This window comes from Nematolebias whitei, chromosome 5, assembly GCF_014905685.2.
Source record: "Nematolebias whitei isolate Nwh7 chromosome 5, NemWhi1, whole genome shotgun sequence".
In the NCBI taxonomy this organism is placed as follows: Eukaryota; Metazoa; Chordata; class Actinopteri; order Cyprinodontiformes; family Rivulidae; genus Nematolebias; species Nematolebias whitei.
The window spans coordinates 15,072,448-15,094,435 of record NC_056502.1 but is presented as its reverse complement, the minus strand read 5'-3'; the positions used below and the strand labels follow the sequence as shown (position 1 = coordinate 15,094,435).

The 21,988-nt window shown below is 39.7% G+C and overlaps 4 protein-coding genes across 4 annotated transcripts in view; 3 read left to right on the top strand and 1 right to left on the bottom strand.

Moving 5' to 3' along the window:
• kel (Kell metallo-endopeptidase (Kell blood group)) overlaps nt 1-4,487 on the top strand; it is a 22,836-nt gene extending 18,349 nt beyond the window's left edge. The window contains exons 8-13 of the mRNA XM_037676608.1: nt 211-414; nt 493-582; nt 1,776-1,923; nt 2,849-2,956; nt 4,025-4,314; nt 4,398-4,487. Coding sequence (XP_037532536.1) covers nt 211-414; nt 493-582; nt 1,776-1,923; nt 2,849-2,956; nt 4,025-4,314; nt 4,398-4,487 — 930 coding nt within the window. The remainder of the gene's footprint in view (nt 1-210; nt 415-492; nt 583-1,775; nt 1,924-2,848; nt 2,957-4,024; nt 4,315-4,397) is intronic.
• A 643-nt stretch (nt 4,488-5,130) lies between these two features.
• emg1 (EMG1 N1-specific pseudouridine methyltransferase) lies at nt 5,131-6,685 on the bottom strand. The gene is made up of 5 exons (XM_037676238.1): nt 6,491-6,685; nt 6,287-6,388; nt 5,874-6,015; nt 5,584-5,789; nt 5,131-5,488 (listed from the first exon to the last, which is right to left on the bottom strand). Exons 1-5 carry the CDS (start codon nt 6,641-6,643, stop codon nt 5,375-5,377), a joined length of 717 nt encoding a protein of 238 aa, XP_037532166.1. The 5' UTR covers nt 6,644-6,685; the 3' UTR covers nt 5,131-5,374.
• Nucleotides 6,686-6,847: 162 nt separating this feature from the next.
• nop2 (NOP2 nucleolar protein homolog (yeast)) lies at nt 6,848-15,152 on the top strand. The gene is made up of 16 exons (XM_037676199.1): nt 6,848-6,944; nt 7,383-7,501; nt 7,641-7,683; nt 7,763-7,827; nt 8,629-8,927; nt 9,332-9,557; nt 9,644-9,843; nt 9,947-10,036; nt 11,262-11,349; nt 11,447-11,587; nt 11,677-11,816; nt 11,909-11,998; nt 12,089-12,211; nt 14,127-14,224; nt 14,311-14,450; nt 14,533-15,152. Exons 2-16 carry the CDS (start codon nt 7,396-7,398, stop codon nt 14,922-14,924), a joined length of 2,241 nt encoding a protein of 746 aa, XP_037532127.1. The 5' UTR covers nt 6,848-6,944; nt 7,383-7,395; the 3' UTR covers nt 14,925-15,152.
• Nucleotides 15,153-15,878: 726 nt separating this feature from the next.
• On the top strand, nt 15,879-21,893 carry ing4 (inhibitor of growth family, member 4). The gene is made up of 8 exons (XM_037676234.1): nt 15,879-15,937; nt 16,346-16,417; nt 19,111-19,277; nt 19,407-19,521; nt 19,608-19,719; nt 19,809-19,953; nt 21,551-21,612; nt 21,712-21,893. Exons 1-8 carry the CDS (start codon nt 15,901-15,903, stop codon nt 21,749-21,751), a joined length of 750 nt encoding a protein of 249 aa, XP_037532162.1. The 5' UTR covers nt 15,879-15,900; the 3' UTR covers nt 21,752-21,893.
• Nucleotides 21,894-21,988: the final 95 nt, after the last annotated feature.

The window sequence follows — 21,988 nt, the reverse complement described above, 5'->3', positions numbered from 1 at the left end:
TATATATATAACACTGACATCTTCCCGATATCTATATATATATGTGTGTGTGTGTGTGTTATATGTAAAAATTAGAACATTTTTCTAATTTTTTTGTATCTAATCTACATAATACTGCAGTAATTTGAATGTACTTTGGTATTCAACCCAAACAACAGTGATTATGTCTAGGTTCAATATTTTTCAGACCTGTTTATAATGTTAATAAAGGTTTCTCTATTACTGAATGAAATTAATGCCTGCTTTATTGCAGTTTCTTCTCACAATAAGATCGTGCATGCTGTGGGGGACTGTGTGTGGGCTCACTACCTCAACGCAACAGACAAAACAGGCAGACGTGGAGTGTTACCGCTGTCAGCAGCGCAGCAGCAGGAAGTGTGGGTGCAGTACTCTGCACTGCAGGTAGCACTGCAGGTAAGGAGCTATCCTCAAACTGTTTTGTGTGATGACATGAAGCTCATACATCTAAATTTGGCCAACTTCTTTCCCCAGGCGTATTATCGCAGTCTAAACCAGGACCCTGCTGACACATCCTTATTAGGGACATACCATGTTCATCTGTTTCTCAGAGCTTTTTCCCAGGTAATTTGTTCATTCCTTAACTACTAAAGCATGTCACGTCAATGTAGGCAGAGATGCTTGAAAAATGTGAAATCAGAACAACTTCGTGTTGGATAGGTAACCTTCCCAGACAAATAGAGGAGTGGTTTAGGGAAGACCTACTCCTGAAATGTAGGCTATGTTCACACTGCAGGCAAAAGTGGCTCAAATCGAACTTTTATGCCCACATACAACCCATATCTGTTTTTTAATAGATCTCAACATGACAAATAAGATTTATTTTTTTCTTTCAAATCCATGTCAGGGGAATTTTGGTCAAGGTCAAGGATGTTTGTCACTAATGTTAAGTGCCCATGAATCATGTGTTCGAGTTAGCAGGAGCTGAATGAGGAGCTGCTTTGATACTGCATGTGCAGCCAGTACTCCAAGGTCAACTCTGAGTCTGGAGGAGGAGCTGATAAGCGTGTATTATATATACTTCTGTCTTTGTGCATCTCCTTTTTGTAAAAAGAATGATGAAAAGATGTATTTTATCCAACCCAGGTTACTTTAATATGTGGGAATAAATCGACTGCACTTCTGCTTTATACTGATACTGATGCATACTGATTGGCCATGACATAATGAAGTTTAGAAGCAGAAAATACTTATTTTCAGCTACAGAAAAGAAGTCTTTTTTTTTACTGTTTAGATTTGCCACAGCCCGGATGACTTGAGAATCTTCACCGACATGATGCCATTGATGCAGGATTGCATCAATACTAGTGTGGATGGATCGATTCTTGTTTTTCTCACTACTTTAAGAATGTTGCTCCTGTTCCAGAAGTGTAATTCTGCTTCAGAATAGATGGAAAGCTGCAAGATTAAATATTAACACTGGACAAAACGAGCAAGGCAAATTATTTAGTTGGCTCTGATTGCACAACTTCTGAATCGATTTGCACACGCTACAACGTGTAGCATCCATATTTACGTTTTTTTTTTCCTGCGCATGCTACTCACGTCAGGGCCATGGACTGCCCACGCTGGAGTCTGATGACGGTCGCATTTAAATTATAATCCGAACGACCACACAAAAAAATTGGATCTGATCAAAACAGTGGAATTGAGCATTAAGCCCTGCAGTGTGAATTAGCAAGATAAGTTCAAGAGCACTTGACTTTCGTCTTCTAAACTACTCATTTTGTTTTCTAATATGTCCTCTTATTCTTCAGATTAATTGTGATGCTGACCCGTACAGTGAATCCATGCCTCTGGATCCCTCCTTCTTCATCCTAGTCATTTGTGCCAATTCAAACTTTTGTCCTTCAAGCCTACAGTGCTCCATCAAACGTCAGCAAAATTCATCACAAACGGATTCTTGTCTTTAAGAACATGCGGGACTTTATTTATTCAATATTCTGGGAATATGAATGTTAACATACTGGTGTTCTTTTTTGTGTTTTTTTTTACTACATATTTATCTAAAATACAATTTTTTATATCTGCCGTTGTGTCCGCAAATTGCATTAATTGCACATGATGTAAAGTATTCATTTAAATAGAAACATATGAATTGTTTCAATTACTTGTTTTCAATAGTGGAGCAATTACCCCCAGCAATGCAAATATAATCTGCCCGTTATGAAGTACACTGTCCCCAGTGAATGATTTATTAATCCTGATGAAAGAATGTGTTCAAATTAATTGACTATAACTGTGAGTCAGATACATTATATGAAAATGTGAAGGGTCAAATACTCTATTTTGTGTCTTTGGGCCTTATATGAATAAAATGTTGAACTGCCAATAACTTTGTGTTTATTTGTGAAAGATCACAATAATTAGTGCCAGATTACTCAAATCAGTACTAATACTTTAAAGCATTTGTTAAAATTATTATTACTATACTGGTTCCCAGTCAACCAGGTATTTGTACTTTCATAAATGCTGAAAGTAAATTTATCTAATGTATCTCCTACTGATCAGTAACTCACATACTGTTGTTGTAAATGTGATTTAACTGCATCAGATTTTAGCTTAGATTTGCACGGCAACACAACTGTTTTTTAATTTTACGCAAAGTGTTACTAGGTTACCATTTGAAGAACTTGTTCTAATAAAAGTAGCTGGAAAGGTTTCCATACATCGTATTTCTTATCAAATGATAAAAAAACACTTAAAACAAATGAACAAAAAATGAGGAGAAAAGCTGCAGCTAAAAAAGGTGGAGGCGCAGTTGGAACTGCTAAAGTCGGCTTTACTTTGAGAGAAAGAACATCTTTGAAATCTGTCAAACTGACTCCAGTTGGTAAGGGCCTGGGAAAAGCAGGAGCCAAGCGTTTGGGCCGGATGCTGAAACGGGCTATCCAGCACCAAGAGGGGCCGAGCAGGAAAAAGAAAGATTCTGTACCAAGTGAGTATCACTCAGTTAGCCTAAGCTAGGCTAGCACTGTTAGCTACAAGCTAACAATGCTAGCTTAGCATTAGTCTATCAGGTTACCATGGTTACTCCAACGTGAGATAAATTTGACAGAAGTTTATTTATTGTTCTGCAACCAGTATTAAATTGTTATAAAAGTAAGATTTGTACAAATTCTTACGCTTGGGATACATAAAAACATGGACTTGATTGTATTTTGCTTTTGTAATTTTATTTTTAATTTGTCTCACTGTTTTTAAGTTTGTTTTTTCCAAACATGATGCCAGTAAAGTTTAATAAAATACATTTGTAAAGAGAATAATTGGAAGATTTTAATGTTTTTTTTAGTTGGTTTATGATTACAAAATTATACTTGCGATGTAAAATTGAAATTGTTTATTTTTAATCATTTAAAATCACTATGTTAAAGGTGAAGTTATGTATCAATAACAGAAACACAGCTTCCATTGCAAATGTATTAAAAGGCCCATGTTGGGCTGTTGTTGTTTGAATCAACTCGTTTTACTTTTTAAATAGTTTATTAACCTCCAATATTCACCACAAAGAAAAAGCCAAGCTATAAGGACACAATCTCAGCGTTCTTAGTGGTAGCAATGAGACTGCCCGTGTGGTGGTTTTAATTAGGCTTTTGTTTTTACACACATCAACTGCATCTGGTTTCAGTTAAGTCCAGTACTGAAATTAAATGAACGTGGCTGTTTGGACTGGACGTGTTCTGCAGAGACACATTTAGCTTCCACACAAATCTGACAGACATCAAACTGGATGGCATTATCTGCCCTCATTTATCATGGGTGTGTGCTCATTCCAACTCCTCGAGTTCATACTGCAGGTTCATGCCAGCATACCATGACACAATGTTAGAACACCATCATTCACAGTTTACAAAGAATTTATATCTTGAGGAAATCCACAATTGTATCTGCAGCATCGTATACAAATTAACATTTTTTTTACTGATATGTGGTAGAATTGACTTTACTTTTTTGTGAGAAGCATAAAGGAAATGCATGTGGTAAGCACAATTCTCCACTCTTTCAGACACTCCCATTCGTCTTCTCAAGCATCAGATTGAAGCAAAGGCTAAAAATGCACCCAGGACAAACTCCTCTAAGCTGACCTCGCAACAAGTCGCCAAGCTCATCCTCAGCTTAGTGTCGCAGTGCAAACACAGAGCTGGAATCTCCATGGCAGAGGTCAAGCAGATACTGGCTGCTCAGGGATACGATGTCACCAAGAACAATAGGCAGGTCAACATGGTGACCAAACGCATGGTTAACAATAGGACACTTGTAGAAACTAAAAGAAATGCATCGTTCAGACTCAACAAGGTAAAGCACACCAAGATCATTTGATTTGATAACATGTAAATTCAATATTACCTGTAATTTTGTGTTCTTCCTCATGAGTTCAGGCAGACATTGGGCTTAATTCTAAACCTCTCATGTTCTACACAATAGATAACGGAAAGAAGGCAGATAAAGAAGAACACTGTGACAAATAAACCAAAACCAAAGTTGAAGAAGAGCTACCCAGCCAGCAAATCCTCCAAGGCAGCACAGAAGTCACAAAGACGTAACAAACAAACTCCAAAACCAAGAGGCAAATTACAAAAACCAAAAGGCAAGACCAACAAAGCAGCAGTAGTGAAAAAGCAACCAGTCAAGACGCCAAAACCAACAGCCAAATCGCAAAAACAAAGGAGACAAGCAAAAAGATCAGAAACGCCACAACGGAAGAACCTAAGAACCACAAAGAACAGAGGTGCACAAACTCGCAAGCCCCCAAAGAAGGCTAAAACACCTCGGAGACGTCAAGTAAAACGGGACAAACATCCAATTAAGTCAAGACAGTGACTTCCTAAAACAAGCTCAACATTCAAGTCTCGGAACCGTCAAACTGCCAGGAAGAAAAATTATCGCTAGGATTAGTGAGCATGAATAAACTGAAACCTATTTAGCAACTTAAACTTGTTTTATTTTGTTGGTTTATCACCTGTATTGGCAGGACAATGACTCTTATTTTTATTAAATAAGAACATTCTTTGCTGTGTTGTAAAGTCCTCGCAATTTCCTCTTTTATTGCAAGAAGAAAATAAAACTACAAACACTTGTAATTACTTAAGCTAAAACCCAGAATTTGGTGCTGTTAATGACAAAAAAAAAAGACTATATGAACATAAAAAAACAACAACGGATATAAAAACAACCATGGATATAAAAACCACCATAAGTTTCACATGGAGTCCAAATGTTGTCATTCACATACAGTGAATGTAGCATCTTAAAACATTTGGTCGTATTTTCCTTTTGCTCACTAATAAAAAGTCCAAGTATACATCTGATTTCTGTCCTGTAGATATCAGCAGTTTATTATGATTTGAGTGTCTTGTCACATGACACCCCAAACTTCCTCAAAAGCAGAGCTTATTTTGGCACAGGTCAGTGCTGCAGAGAGGGGGTAGTTACTTAGGGACACGGTCTTCTCTGTGTATTCCACATTCACCTGATTAAAAAAAAAAAAAAAAAAAAACATTATTACCATCAATCACATATATTTAACACATGGCGTTATGAAACTGTATCTGTATCCTTTCTCACCGATCCATGTGCAAACGCTCCAATCACTACTGCAGCAGGGCCATCCGTTACCAAAGTCCGGGGACAGACGGGTTCCCCAGCTGCGAATGAGGTGGCGATACGGGGGCAACCGGGCGGCAGGTGGTCCGACACTGGATTTTTAATCAACTTTAACAGCTTTGCAGAACCATCAGCAGCTCTGACGCTCAGCTTGTGCAACAGCTGAACTAAGGTTGACAAAGAAAGGCAACATTTGTCAACAAAAAGGTAAAGAGATTTTGATCACACAGAAAAAACAGAAGAGAGCTTACCCATCAGGCCACAAAAGCGAGCGAAGGTTCTTGGGATGCGAGTCTGTGGGTTGATCTCTATTAAAGCATTTTTTTCTGTGTGGATGTAAACCTGCAGCAGACCTGCCCTGTTCAGTGGACTGTCCATCAGCATGAGCAGGCACTGGAATAAGGTAAATTAAGGCACAAATTCATTACACAGCCATTGTTAAAACATAGTTTTCGTGGTTACTTTTAATATTATTATAAAACACTAAAAACATGCTGATGCTTCTTTGGCTGTATAATGCTGGTACACAAAATCCTACATCATTTGTGACATTAAAGCTTTTCTCATTGTTTAGGTAACGTTTCTGGAAACAAAATACTTTTCTTCACTCTTAATGTGAGGAAGAAAAACCTGATGCTCACACTATTAATTAAACAAGGATTACCTGATGTGTGATATCTGGCCTTACGTTGCCCGGGTCCCTTCCATTTTTGATGATCATACTTTTGTGTTGGTCGCAGTTCAACAACTCGAACGTCTTTCCAACCTGGATGAGTTCAAACAAATCATAGCCTTTAGTTTACATCCTGTATTAGCTGAAGTTACAGATTGCAACGTGTCGATGCTTTTAAACAACATAATTTAGTACCTTTACTGTTTCTAATGAGGCTCCTTCCAGAATAACAACTAGCCTTTTTTCTGTCATTCGGTCGTGAAGGTTGCTTTTGCCAACTTTGACGAATTTTGGTTCATATTCGTCCAAATGTTCAAGACCACGCTTCCTTCCACCGGGAGCCGCCATTGCAGATTGATTCGTCGCAGATTGATTACGTTATGTGAAAATGTGTACGATAAAATTAAAATGACTGATGGTATATATAAACATTTATCAAAAATATTTCTTTATTTAGAAAAATAAAACGTCAAAAAGATTGCCTATTCATTAAAATGCATCATAAAAAAGAAAAAAGATTCAAAACCTTGCTATTACGTCAAATTTGTGCGCCGGATATGCCCCAGCAAACAACGTGTTGAAGTGAGCTGTGTGAAAATTTCATCCGTAATAAGTCAAAAAGTTCAGTCAAAGGATAAAGTTTTGGTCGGTGAGTACATTAAGAATTATTTAAGGACTTCATGTAGCAGCAAAATACGATCTTAGATCTAAAAACTAAGTGTTTTAACTCGTCAACAGAGCGCGAGAGCTGTCGTGATGTACAAATAGCTAGTGCTCGCTCTTACTGACACTCAGATGTGCAAATATTAACGCTTTCTTATTTTTATAATTATTTCGCCAACAATAATAAAATCAAAAGCACTAACTGCTATATATGTTTATAAACCATAACAGTAATAAGATTACCTCAATAGTCACACTACAGTCTTGAACCAAAATATAAATACATTTTGTGAAAATTCAGACCAGAGTTCATCAACGTGGTTGGAAAATCTCAGTACTTTTTATTGTAAAGTGTTTTTAATGTTCATTAAGCTGTTATGAATTGTGTCATTAATCATGTTTTCTCTATTCCCTGATTTTTCAGGTGAATCGAAGTCATGGGTCGAAAGTTGGATCCCACCAACAAGGTGAAGAGAGGGCCGGGTAAGAAAGCCAAAAAGCAGCGTGGAGCAGAGGTTGAGTTGGCCAAATTTATAACAGATGGTAAGAAACTTTTGTTTTGTTTTTTCTCCTCAAAAACATGTTTTCAGATAGGATGTGCATGATTGATGTAGTAAACCTATTTAATTATGTGGCTGTGTCACCGGGACTCCTTTTCATATATTTTTTTCTCTCTTTCTAGAGGAAACGGGACCAAAACGTCTGTCGAGTAGAGGCAGGAAACGGTAACAGCTGGACATTTTTGGTGGCATTAAATACAAAGTAGGCTTTGGAAGTTGTTTGACTTTTGTATATTTTTTTCAGCGCTGCAAAAAGAGTTCAGAATCTGGAAAAGCCTAAAGATGTTGTTGAGAAACAGTCCAAGAAAGGTATCCACATCAGTTCCAGTCAATATGTTCAACTTTGTAATTTTAAATATAACACATGGAAAGATTTAACACAAACTATAGGTGGCCATTTGCGCACACATTGCTGTTGCTCATGGAAAACTAATGCAACAAGTCAAAAGACTCAAGTTCAGGAGTATCCATCCAATCCTGCTCCCAGAGGGCCTCTATCCTGCATGTTTTACATGTTTCCCTGCTCCAACACTCCTGATTTAATGATCGAATCAGCTCTTCATGTTCTGTAGAAGCCTGTTAATCATCCATTAATTCAAATTAAGTGTCTTGGAGCAGAGAAACATCTAAAACATGCAGGATTGTGACCCGTTAGGTCCACGATTGGGTACCCCTGCTCAAGTTTCTTCAGTAATTGTGTGTTGGAGGTTGTGTTAATTTACACAACTATAGTCAACTGTAGTGAATTAACAAAATGTTTATGATTTTTAAGTACTTGAATAAAATCAACTTAACTTTGAGGATGTTCTCTTTTATAAGTTAAGCCCATTTTAGAGTTAAAGAAACCTTTTTTCTTTAGTAAAAAGTTTTTTTTTAAGAATCGAGAAAGACCTATAATTGTTCTTAATTAGGCACCAAACTGAATAAGCCAATGTTGTGACAAAAATATATATATCTTGTTCACTATGAAAATTTTGTTTCTGTAAATGACACATTGGGCAGTTTGTTTTTGATGCGGCGTTTCTTAATGTGCTTGCGACCACTTCAAATCACAATCTAAGACTTGTTAAAAATAATATGGGGATGTCCTATTATTTTTCTAATGTAAAGGATTCACTGATGGAAACAGTAAATGGCTGAAACCAACAAAGAGGAAGCGCAAACTTAATGAGCCTGAAAGTGAAGATGACAGCGAGGAGCACTGGGAAGAAGATGATGATGATGTGGAGGAGGAAGAGAAGCAGCTTGTGCAGAAGGAAGAAAAAATCACAAAAAAGAAGGGTGCAAAAGTGGGATTGAAAATACTGGAAGAGGAAGATGATGACAGTGGTGATGATGATGAATTGATTGATGACTACGGTACGCTTGATGACGGCAGCGACGATGAAGCTGGAGAAGAGGACGGTGATGTACGTGAAATGGTTTCATTCTTAACCTTTTGAGTTTGGATAATTTGAATTCATAAAGCTTGATTTGGACCATTGTACCCAAATTTGTTTGCATTTTGTGAGCTAATAGGTTTAGCTCTTGTTTCTTTAAGGCAGAATGCTCCTTTAGTCCCCTGCTTGGTCAGAAATTGTAGTCAGGTGTTTGTTCTTAATGTGGTTTGTGTTCTGAGGCACAGTGTGTCATGGTGATGTGGACAAGTATTTAAAAGAAAAGCCTGGATTACAAATGTTTTATTTCAGGCAGTTAATGAGTTTCTTGCAGAAACGGCCTTTTAATTTTCCTCCAGTGTAATTATAATGTTAATGCTCATGGCACTACTGCTGATAATAAATGAGTACTTTTACTTTTTGAATTTCATTTTCAGCTTCTTCCCATCGAACGTGCTGCCAAAAAAGAAAAAAAACTGAAGAAATCCATGGCTCTGGGGGAAGACGAATATATCGAGTCTGAGGATGACGATGAGGATGAAGACGAGGATGAAGATGAACAGAAATCAGATGCTGACATGGATGAAGATGAAACGATACAAACCAACACATTGGAGGAGGACACATTCAGACTGCCCACTTCAGAGGAGAGTGAGAAGGAAGGTGAGGCATTCAGATGTTTTTCATTTGTACCAGTAAAGTCTTCCTACACATTACCAGTAAATGTTTGATTTTTCTCAATCTTTCAGGCATCTCGTCTATAGATCTGAAGACGATTCATCAAAGAATAAAGGACAACATCGATGTTCTCTGTAATTTCTCTGCCAAAAGAGAGGAGGGGAAAGACAGAGTGGAGTACCTGGCTCTGCTGAACAAAGACCTCTGTACTTATTACAGCTACAACGAGTTCCTCATCGAGAAATTATTGGACCTCTTCCCTCTTTCAGAGGTATGTTGAGTTTAAATCAACAAAGATGAAATCCTACTTCTACAATGACCATTATAGACTGACAGCCAAGTGTCCTAAAAACATTTCATATTCTTGTTGACAGCTGGTTGATTTCCTTGAAGCTAATGAAATTCAGAGACCCGTCACGATTCGGACCAACACACTGAAAACGAGGAGGCGAGATCTTGCACAGGTGAGTCGATTGAAGGAACTTCCTTTATAAATTGTTTTTCTTCCAGCTGCCCACGTTCTGCGGGGCTCATCACAGTCAGCAAACTCGCACAAAACATTTAATAATTTTACGCTGCAGTGTTTCCCCTACCGTTACACAAGGAGGGCGCCCCGCCCTGTCAACAGAATCGAGCGCTCCACCTACCGAACTGTCCTGTCCTTCACCCACCCGCAATCGACAACTGCCGGCTAGCAGTGCACAATACAGACGCGCTAGCTAAAAGGCTACTAATGTAGCGCTCTGCTTCTCTCACGCATCTCTTCCCCACCTGGATGCCCTTTCAACATTCTTTATTGTCATTCGCATCACGTGGTACATGAGGTGGAACGAAATTGTGTACCCAAGGTCCCAGGTACACCCAAAAATAGCAAATTTATAAAATATATATTAAAAAAAGAAAAGGATTCAAGGATTTTTTTATTGTCATATTGTCAACGAGAGCAGTACGATAATATTAAGACATTTGTTTCCAGGGATAACGAGACGAACCCAGTGATCTGAGTAAATGAGCATTTCCCTGCGCTGCAGTCCTGTACAAATCTTTAGTCTACAACAAAGGGCGGCTGGGGCTGAGTGGTTAGAGCAGTCGTCCTCCAATGCAAGAGTTGGGGGTTCAATTCCATCAGCTTTCACATGCTGAAGTGTCCCTGGGCAAGACATTGAACCCCTCATTGCCTCCGATGTGTGTCCCATTGGTGTATGAATGTGATAAAGCACTGATTATTATTATTATTATATATAGTAGAGTGCTGTATGATTGGGTAATTGAGGGCATTGATTGTGTTGTAGAGTGCTTTGAGTGTCTTGAGTAGATAGAAAGGTGCTATATTTATGTGCAGTCCATTTACCATTTAACAAAGCATCAAATATATAATGGAGGTGATGTTTGTTGTGACCTATGTTGCAGACCTGCGTTTGCTCTTGGGTTCTTAAAAAAACAAACTGTTTATTTTCTGACATTGGAACTGCTTTGGTAGAAAAAAGCCTTGTCATTGACTGTTAACATTATAATTCCACCTCTGACACCCTGATGAAAGTGTTTTGGACCTGGTGCTTCTCTAGTGCTGGTTTTTCGGGGCTTCTGCTGGTCACAAGAGAAAGAACTGGTGTTAAACAATCGCTGACTCTGGTTTAGGACTGCAACCTCGCATTGTAGCGTCACCGATCTGTAATTTTTCATGTTTAGGCTTTGATCAACAGAGGAGTAAATCTTGACCCACTGGGGAAGTGGTCTAAAGTGGGTTTGGTTGTCTATGACTCGTCTGTACCAATCGGTAAGTTTCAGTACGATCACTGAAACATCACTGAAGATTGTCTGGGACTTTAGGTACAAGAAGTTTGAACTGTGGTTTGTGCCTTCTGTCCACCCAGGTGCCACTCCGGAGTATTTGGCTGGTCATTACATGCTGCAGGGAGCCTCCAGCTTTCTGCCGGTCATGGCGCTCTCACCACAGGAGGGAGAAATGGTGCTGGACATGAGCTCAGCTCCAGGAGGGAAGACCACCTATATTGGTAAAGCTTGCTTCAAAACTAGTCTGTATAGCAAATGCATACTTAAAACAAAAGAGTTTGAAGTTGATGTGTGATATTGTCACTCTTAGCTCAGCTGATGAGAAACACCGGAGTGATTATTGCTAATGATGCAAACGCTGAAAGACTGAAGAGCGTGGTGGGAAACATTCACCGTCTTGGGGTCACAAACACCGTGGTCTGCAACTACGACGGCAGGCAGTTCCCAAAGGTCCGCGGCTTTCATGAGCTACATGGAAAAATTGTTTGGTTTAGATTTATTGCAGGTGTTTAGTTTGCTGAGCCTAAACCTTTTACTTGCAGGTAATGGGTGGGTTTGATCGAGTGCTGCTTGACGCACCGTGCTCGGGAACTGGAGTCATTGCTAAAGATCCTGCTGTGAAAACCAGCAAGGTAAAATATCTTTCATACTCTCCGTGGATATCATGCAGACTTTTTAAATTATGCATTAGAATCATTTTTCTATTTTCTTTCTCCTGGCAGGATGAAGCGGATATTAAGCGCTCTGCTCATTTGCAGAAGGAACTGATTCTGTCGGCCATCGACTCTGTGAATGCAGCGTCCCCTACTGGAGGGTATCTAGTCTACTGCACGTGCTCTGTAACGGTATGTGTTGACATGTGAGGCCCTTTAAAAGCAGTGCCAACCAATAGTAGTACTCTTTGCCTACTAAATTACATGAAATATTTTATCTTTTATTCTAAAACATAAGCAAATAGTCAAATTATTAAGCTTTGAAAGATTTAAAATCAAAAAGAAGAAGGAAAAAAAATTAAATCGGGTCGTTGCAAACTACAGTAGTCCCTTGTTTATCGCTGGGGTTACATATTTATATATATTTTTTAAGGCTTTATAAACTCTTCCCACACTCTTGCAGTGTTCTAAACTCTTAAACCTACGTCATTTTAACAACATACGTATATGTGGGGGAGTGGTGACGCAGAGGTTAGAGAGGTGGGCTTGTGATCCGAAGATCGCCGGTTCACGCCCCAGCCCCGACAACATCAAAATTGTGGGTGGGGTAGGTGAAACACCCACACTTGCCCCCACCCTCATTCGCCCCACTCTGGGCCCATGAGCAAGGCCCTTAACCCCCACCATGTGCTCCCTAAACAGGTCTCTCTTGAAAATGAGTTCTCGTGGCTCAATGAGACTAACCTGGATAAATAAAGGCTAAATGGAAAAAAAAAAAGTACTGTACAGTACTGAAAATTTTTAAGAAACAGCGGCTCGGTTCCAGTCCTGCAGACCTACCCTGCCAGTTTTGGTCCGGTTCTAGTCGGCTCTCTGCAGCTCTTGAGCACCAAAACATTTGGAGGGAGCCGGACCTTCGGATGGTCAGCACGAGGTCCGGATCGAGTCCAAATCTGGGTGAAAAAAGTCCCGGTGGGCTCCGGAGAGAACGCCAGACCTCCGGGTGGTACCTCCCCACTCGGAAGGCTTCGTGGGCCGGCGGGCAGCACTCTGATCCACCGATGAGTCTGGAGGTCCAGTTCTGGTCCGGTTCCATGCGGCTCTCTGTATCCACTGGGCACCTAAGTCATTGTATGAATAAGGACCAAACTTTTTCAGATCGGAACAAAACTTTCCCTCCATTTCAGCAGAAGGCAACAGGGCTTCTGGGTGGGACACTGTTGACTTCTGGGAAATGTAGTCGTTTTGATTGACGATACAGTGTAGGCTTATTGAGAGAAAACTACAAAATAGCGTGCCTGTCCCAAAGTTTTTTTTTTTTTTTTTTTGTGTGTTAACTTTACTGTCTCAGTCACATGAGTAATATTAAAGTTAACAATCGTGTCCTTTTTTATTTTTATTTTATTTAGTTATTTTTTGTGTATATTCCTACATTGAAAAACCGTGAAAGAGCGAGTCCGCGAGCGAGGGACTGCTGTACTGCCATGCAGTTAGGACGGGTGTGATTCAGCCCAATACTGTTCCATGCAACACCAACAAAAAGAAAGAAACATAATAAAATCAATTTCAGGAAATTGAACAGCTTTTGGTTTCAGGTATAATTCGGTCGTTAGGAAAAGTATTTATGCAGAAACCCATAAGTTGGTCAGTGACAAACGCAGTTGTTTCCTTTTGGAGGAGGAGTGGTCCAAAACAATATTTATTGTGTTATGTAGCCAGGTGTGTCTGAACATTAAACAGTTTTGACCACAGGTAGAGCAGCAACGTTTCAGTGATTAGCAACGTTACATGACTGTTACATTATATATCAAAATGCAAGTTTCACTTTATAGACTTGAAATGAGTCCGTGAGAGACATGTCTGTAATTTCTACTCATCTGTGGACGTTAATTTTACTAATCTGTGGCTGAAATGCAGCGTCAGATAATAATGACTTTTAAGACCAGTGGAGTGCTGATGAGTCCACAGAAGAACAGACTGGAAATTATATTTAAATTGGATGTTCGTTGGGTTTACTAAACTTTTTTTAACAAAACTGAACTAGTTTAATTTGGAAGGAGGTTATTTTTCCCGATTTTCTTCTCCTCTAACCAGATTTATCTTCCAGGTGGAGGAGAATGAGTGGGTGGTGGATTACGCTTTGAAGAAGAGGAATGTCAAATTGGTTCCTACAGGACTCGACTTTGGGAAGGAAGGCTTCACCAGGTAGATAAACTAATGGCTGCGTTATTGATAATTGTTGGAGTAACTGATGAATACTGGTCAGTAAAACCTTTCTTTTATCTTTTAAGTTTTCAAAAATTTAGATTCCATCCTTCTTTGCAACTCACACGGAGATTTTACCCACATTCACACAATATGGATGGATTCTTTGTGGCCAAGTTTAAAAAGTTCTCCAATGTAATTACACCTCCTGCTGCTGATGGGACAAGTAAGATATTTTTTTTCTTACCAATAAAGTCAGCTTGTGTTTTGATATTTATGATGAGCTAACCCTCTGCTTACCTCCGTAGAAGAAGAGAAAGCAGAAGCTCCTGAGGCTACAGAAGCTACAGACTCTTCGAAGGTGAAAGCGTCCAAAAGTGACAAGGCTAACAAGGCCAAAGCAAACGGAACAGCTGTTAAGAAATCTGCAAACATCAAGTCGGCGGGACAAAAAAACTTTGGACCGAAGAAGGCAAAGATTGCCAAGATGGATGCCGAGACGGAGAAAGGAGCAGAGGCCAAAAAGGCTGTAGCGAAGACGCCCAATCAGCCCAAAGCATCAAAAACTGGCAAAGAAGACGGAAAATTTGAGAAAAACCGAGGCAAAAAGATGAAGATGCACATGAAGGGGAAGAACAGAATGGGAAACAATAAATTCAAGAAGTTTAAACAAAAGTGGCAAAAGCAAAATAAAAAGTGATGCATGGACGGTGTGAAAATATTATAATAAGATCACAAACGAACTGGAGTTTTCTTATACAAACCCTACAACTTCATGCATTTGTGTGTCTGCTCTATCACTTCAGAGCAGTATGTGTTAAATATGTTGGTAACATGGCTACGGTCTAATGGATTTACACGTTCACCGCTTTTTATTTTATAATCAGTTCATTTTATTAATTGATTCGTTGCTCAAAATACAGCTATGACGGAAATAATAAAGCTTTTAAAAGTAGTTTTTTTTTTTTTTTTTTACTGAATTCACTTATCTGTAAGATTTATGTTCAGTTGTGCAACACGGTGCTCAGTTGGTAGAGCTGTTGCCTCTCAGTGAGAAGGTTGCCAGTTCAAATCCCAGCCGGGGGACTTTCTGGATGGAGTTTGCATGTTCTCTCTGTGCATGCGTGGGCTTTCTTCGGGTACGCAAGTTTCCTTCCACAGACCAAAAACATGCATGTTAGGCTGATTGGTAAATTGTCCATAGGTTTGAGTGAGAGAGTGAATGGTTGTCTCTGTCCCTGTGAAGGACTGGAGACTTGTCCAGGGTGTCCCCTGCATCTCGCATAGTGATAGCTGGACATGGGCACCAGTGATCCCCGCGACCTGTAAAGGAAGAAGCGGGCAAAGAGATTTAGGTTCACTTCAATCTCAAACAGGTAAAGTGTCAACTAATGATATTTTCAGCCAAGTGCACATTTCAAAGTAAAACATTAAATCACTACAGTTATACAAAAACTGTTCAGTGTATTAAAATGTTATTTTGACTCGTTTTAAAGAGTAAAAGACTGATGGTAGATTTATTTATTCATTTAGTTTTACATTTATGACAAGTTAAATACTTGAGTGTTGTGTTTAAATAATGAGCCGGACTTTGTGCTGGAAACCAATCAGTTTTCTATTAACCAATCAGATCGCTTCATTTCCGAACGGAAGCTGCGTTGTTTACATTTTCCAAGATGGCGGCGGGGATGTATTTGGAGCATTATTTGGACAGTAAGTTTTTTATCATTCTATAAACGTGTGCAAAACACGCTCAGTCCTGTTTAGTTGTTTAGTCTTAGCCTCTCCCTGTTCGGCTGTGCGTTTATTTCTCTTTCATGATGAAGGGAATGTGTCTAACCCTCCTCTTAACGGCCGGCGGATTTAGGCTCCGTCTATTTGCTGGAGGAAACCGAAGCTAAAACCGGATGCTGCTTGGGATCCCAAACCTCACGCGTTGTTTGTTATACTCATGTCAAACAAACAGAAATCGTTTAAAACATGAGATGCGTTTTGTTTTCTGACACCTGTTGAAAACGTTTGTAAGCCTTTTCTAGACTGAGTCGGCCACCACGCAAGTCGCGTGAACATTTGTTATTGTTTATTGTTGTTCTCACTGGTTGTCTGTCTTCATCACGCCAGGCATAGAAAACCTGCCCTTCGAGCTGCAGAGGAACTTCAATTTGATGAGGGATCTCGATCAACGTACAGAGGGTGAGACAACAGTGCTGTAAAATATGAATTCATTTTATTCTGATTACCATATCTGACTGTAAAAAGTAGCAAACCTTACATCTGTACACAGAAATCAGTAAATGGACTGTACTTATATAGCGCCTTTCTATCTTATCGAGATACTAAAGCGCTTTACACTAGAGTCTGTGCCCTCGTTTACCCATTCATACAGCACTCTACTAGATCTCTACAAAACTAATTGAACAAATCATTCTAAAGAGACTAATCAGAGCTTTAGCTCATTCAAACACCAATGGGACACACATCAGAGGCTATGAGGGGTTCAGTGTCTTGCCCAGAGACACTTCAACATGTGACTGCTGGTGGATTCGAACCCCCAACTCTTGCATTGGAGGACGACTGCTCTAACCACTCAGCCACAGCCGCCCAGTAGCAGGGACAAAATCAACAAAGGGGCTGACTGATGGAGCATCCATCCATCGTATGCTCCTTGTTCCTCAGTTGGATCGCAGGAGCAGCAGCTTGAGCAGGGAGACCCAGCCATCTTTTTTCCACAGCCACCTCTTCCAGTTCCTCCAGGGAAGACTGTGATCCCAGGCCAACCGACGATAGACTCTCCAGCTTGTCCCGGGTCTTCCCTGTGGTTTCCTCCTAGTTGAACATGTCCTGAAAATCTCCCAAGGAAGGTGTTCAGGGAGCATCCTTGACAAATGCCCGAATCACCTCAACTCGCTCCTCTTGATGTGGAGGAGCAGCGGCTCTACTCTGAGTCTCTCTCTGATAACTGAACTTCTCACTCAGTGTTCGAGGGAAAATCCAGCTACCCTGCAGAGAAGACTCATTTTGACTGCGTGTATCCGTGATGCCACTACAACAAGTATTTATAGAGTACAGTAGTCCCTTGTTTATCTCAGGGGATCCATACCCTGAAGACCCGTGATAAGTGAAAAACTGTGAAGTAGGAATAGTAGTAGTAGGCATTTTAAACCCTTCCTACACTCTTGCAATATTCTAAACAATGTTTCTAAACTAAACACTTTAAAAGAGCACAAAGTCATGATTTCAGTTCCCTGCCTCATTCTTGGCCACGCCCACTTCTCCGCTCTGCAGCTTAACAGCTGATCAGCTGCTTAACTGCAGCAGGAAGTTTATCCTGCAGCAGTAAGGGCTGCACAATGCTGCAGGAGGAAGCTTTTTCTGCTGCTCTGGGCTGCACAAATGTGCAGGTGCTAAATAATTTAAAATAATTTATATTAAATAAACATTTCATGCCAGTCGTGAGGCTCATCCATCAATCAGCCTGTGTCATGTCCAATCTTATTTTGCAAAACTGCGATGAGCTAATCCGCGATAAACGAACCGTGAAGTAGCGAGGGACTACTGTACAGCATTATTAAAATTCAGGATTTTACCTTATTATCAGACTTTCAGGCGCTGTACAGGTCTGTCGTGGTGAAGAGAGAGCCAAGTCAAAAGGCGAAGCTCTCAATTTACCGATCGATCTACGTTCCTACCCTCATCTATGGTCACGAGCTTTGGGTTGTGACCGAAAAAATGAGATCTCTGATACAAGCGGCCGAAATTAGTTTTCTCCGCAGGGTGTCTGGGCTCTCCCTTAGAGACAGGGTGAGAAGCTCGATCATCCGGGAGGGACTCGGAGTAGAGCCGTTGCTTCTCCACGTCGAGAGGAGCCAGTTGAGGTGGCTTGGGCATCTGTTAAGGATGCCTCCTGGACGCCTCCCTGGTGAGGTGTTCCGGACACGTCCCACCGGGAGGAGACCCAGAGGAAGACCCAGGACACGCTGGAGGGACTATGTTTCTCGGCTGGCCTGGGAACGCCTCGGGATTCCCCCGGAAGAGCTGGCCCAAGTGGCTGGGGAGAGGGAAGTCTGGGCCTTCCTACTTAGGCTGCTACCCCGCGACCCGACCCTGGATAAGCGGAAGAAAATGGATGGATGGATCAGACTTTCATGTTGTAAAACCAGTTTAATATTTAAACATGTAATCTTTGTGAGCAGTTTCCAATTTAGCAGTTGACGCTTTTTTTTAATTATTTTTGTGTTTTACTTCCTATTAAATATTTTGCTTATTTTGACGGTTGAAGGAGTTTGCTTGTTCTCTCTGTGCATGCGTGGGTTTCTCCGGGTTCTCTGGTTTCCTCCCACAGACCAAAAAATGCACGTTAGTCTGATTGGGAACTCTAAATTGTCCCTGAGTGAGAGAGTGAACGAATGATTGTTTGTCTCATTTGTCTCTATGTGTCCCTGTGATGGACTGGAAACCTGTCCAGGGTGTCCCCCACCTTTCACACAGTGACTGGATATGGGCACCAGTGACCCCCGTGACAAGCGGTTAAGATGGATGGATGGATGGATGGATGGATGGATAAAACTGAACTCCCCGCTTTATACTGTACTCTCTGCAGTACAGACACAACCTTAATTTTATAAGCCCTAAAATAAAATCTCATATCTTTTAGTAGTCCTAATCAATAATTTATGAACTATATTTTTTATGGATATGCGTTATTTAATTCAGCTTTGAAATATCTTTAGATAAAACTGTTTCAATAAGGTTTGGAGAAACTGAATGCATGAAACACTTTATAAGGAGTTAAGAGTTAAATATATGAATATTTTATAATTGGTAATTGCATGCAGCAATATCTTAATTGTAATAGCTATGCTCCTTTTTTCTCTCTTTGTTTTAAGATTTGAAAGGACAGATCGACTCTCTGGCTAAAGAGTACACATCCAACGCCCGGACACTTTCCTCTGAGCAAAAACTGTCCATCCTGAGGCAGATCCAGCAGTCTTACAGTAAATGCAAGGAGTTTGGAGATGATAAGGTGCAGCTGGCTATGCAGACCTATGAAATGGTTGGTGTCACTTTTTACAAACCTCTCCCGTCTTTTGTAACTGCTAGAGGTTTAGACACGTGATAGCTGCTGAATGAATGTAAGTTAAACCTTAAAATCAGTGCGATGAAGCCGTTTATGGTTCTGCAGGTCGACAAACACATCAGACGTCTTGACACGGACCTGGCTCGGTTCGAGGCTGACCTGAAGGAAAAGCAGATAGAAAGCACCGACTATGATTCCACCTCAAGCAAAGGAAAGAAAGGTGTGATGTACTCCATCTCTGTGTTGTGTTGTTCGCCAATATAAATCTGTGTTTTGTTGAGTGCTTGAGGGTTTTTGCAATTTCAGGAGATTCCAGACAAAAAGAGAAAAAAGCAGCTAAAACAAGATCTAAAGTGAAGAGCTCAGATGAAGATGGAAGTCCTAAAAGTGCTCAGAAGAAAGTGAAACTCCTTCAACAGTACGTCATGTTTCCTGCAATGATCTTGTGTTTGGTTAGTTTGACTTTTATAATCTGACTCCTTTTGTATTTCTTGTTTTGTTTTTCAGAGGAGAATTCAACAGCCCTTCCTCCAACTTTGGGAACGTACACCCATCTGATGTCCTGGACATGCCTGTGGACCCCAACGAACCCACCTACTGTTTGTGTCATCAGGTGTCTTATGGCGAGATGATCGGCTGTGACAACACGGACGTGAGTTTTCTTTGATGGCTGATGAGAACAGGAGCGTTCACTCCACTTCTTTTTTTTGTAGGGGCAGCAGTTAGGCGGTTTTTTTTTGTTTGTTTGTTTTTGCTCTAAAAGACATAAAAAAATGAGGACTTAAGTCTCAACAGTGGAACGTTGCTGCCTTGGATTTGTTGGAGGTGGGGGCGTCTTTTATGGTGTAAAAACTGATATGAAACACTTTATAATGAACTCTGCAATTTTGGTTTCTAAAGCATTTGCGATCTGTGTCGGCAAAATAAATCGCAATGAGGAATATTTTAAATGAGTCATTTTTAATTTCTCCATCTCATAAGCTTCAAAATGATACATAGCTTGTTAAAATTTGGTGATTTATCACATGGCTGCGCAACAACCAATTAGTTTATGAGAGTTCTAGTTTAAAAGCTTGATTTTTATTTGTCTGGAGTGATGTCATCGGGAGTCCAGTCCTATTTTCATAAAGGGAATTCCCAAGTTTTGCAATGATGCCAATCTTTATATGAAGGGATTTACCAGCACTACGGCAGCCGTCAGAAAAAAAGTGATCTGTTTTAAAGGAAAATACAAATGTTATAAAAAGATTATTTCTGAAGATGTTTCTTTAAAAAAAAAAAACAGATTCATATATAGATTAGAACGATTATTTGCTGTTTTAGTTACTGGGATTGCTAGATTGTAATAATTTTATGCAAATCTCAATTATGGATCAAATTTATAATCTGATTAGTATATAATGTCAACTTTAATTTGGTATGGAGTGGTTTTAGCATAAATTCAGTCAGACACGATCAAGTTTACTCAGACACGTGGTGGAAATAAAGACAATCGACCTTTGTTGACTCGCTCATGTTAAACAAAACAAACCGTTTTAAAGCTTTAAAGAGGATGATTATGATAGAAACACTTTTAAAACCTGCAGTTTTGATGAAGAAACAAATGTTTTGGGTATTCCGTGTTCTTAAAGGAGCTTTGATATGAGCTCAAAGTATGAAAAGAGAAACAAAAAGCGTGAAAAGTCTAAAATGGTGCGAGTTTATTGGAGCTAAAGACACTGTGCTCAGATGCAAAATAAAGTGATGTTAAATACTTTATGTAAAAGTGACTACATAAAAATGCAGTCAAGTTTTTTGCTGAGTGCAATCTATTTTATTTTTTCCACCAAGTACAGCCGGGTGCCAAAAAACATAAATGTTGCCTTTCTGTAAACATGTCACTGTCATTAGATCTGAAAGTAATCTGTTTGGTAATCTTTTACTTATATTTGTACAATTGGGATACTAAGTGTCGTTCATATTCATAAAGATTGATTAGCTGTAGTATAAATGTGAAGTTAGGAAGATTATTATAGTGCATAAAGTGCAAGTACACACTCTTGCACATATTTCTTTAATGCTACTTTCAAATAAGAGCCTAAGGAGTCCACAGTTGTCCGTCTTGTCCAAGTTTTATCAGCAGATTGTTTACAGTACAAGCAGTACGTACTGGGTGTTTTGAAACAGATTATTATAAATATGTGTTTTTAAGAGCACAGTTTCATCCGAGTGCAGCACACTTTAAAGTATTTTGTGTTTTTTCTTTTCAGTGCTCCATCGAGTGGTTCCATTTTGCATGTGTGGGCCTAACGACCAAACCCAGAGGCAAATGGTGAGAAAGTCTCAAAGTGAAGATGCAGCTGTAATGTGCGTCATTGGTGTGTTGTTGTTTTTTATTTAAGTGAGATTTTTTCCTCTCCTCGATATGCAGGTACTGCCCACGTTGCTCTCAGGACAGGAAGAGAAAATAAAACTCCTGGTTGTTCTGGAACAAAACATGGACCCTTTTGATCGAGCATAAGAAGAATATTTCTTCACTAGTTACTAGAATTTTTGTTTCTTGTTTTTCTTTACATTTGGTGCTTTACTCTTTTGTTTACATCCTTGCCTTGGTCTGTCAGTGTGTGACAGAGCCAAGTGGTTACAGACGTGCTTAATAATAATTTAGACTATTTTTAGTTACAATTGGTGCTCTCGTGACTTTTTTT

Coding starts and splice junctions, on each gene's coding strand:
- emg1 (XM_037676238.1), bottom strand. CDS start 6,643: ATGGCGGCTCCCGGTGGAAGGAAGCGTGGTCTTGAACATTTGGACGAA. Junction 6,389..6,490: donor CCTCATTAGAAACAGTAAAG/GTACTAAATTAT, acceptor GAACTCATCCAG/GTTGGAAAGACGTTCGAGTT. Junction 5,790..5,873: donor TCGCTTTTGTGGCCTGATGG/GTAAGCTCTCTT, acceptor TGTCAACCTTAG/TTCAGCTGTTGCACAAGCTG.
- nop2 (XM_037676199.1), top strand. CDS start 7,396: ATGGGTCGAAAGTTGGATCCCACCAACAAGGTGAAGAGAGGGCCGGGT. Junction 7,502..7,640: donor GGCCAAATTTATAACAGATG/GTAAGAAACTTT, acceptor CTCTCTTTCTAG/AGGAAACGGGACCAAAACGT. Junction 11,588..11,676: donor AGGGAAGACCACCTATATTG/GTAAAGCTTGCT, acceptor TGTCACTCTTAG/CTCAGCTGATGAGAAACACC.
- ing4 (XM_037676234.1), top strand. CDS start 15,901: ATGGCGGCGGGGATGTATTTGGAGCATTATTTGGACA. Junction 16,418..19,110: donor TCTCGATCAACGTACAGAGG/GTGAGACAACAG, acceptor CTTTGTTTTAAG/ATTTGAAAGGACAGATCGAC. Junction 19,720..19,808: donor AAAGTGAAACTCCTTCAACA/GTACGTCATGTT, acceptor TTTGTTTTTCAG/AGGAGAATTCAACAGCCCTT.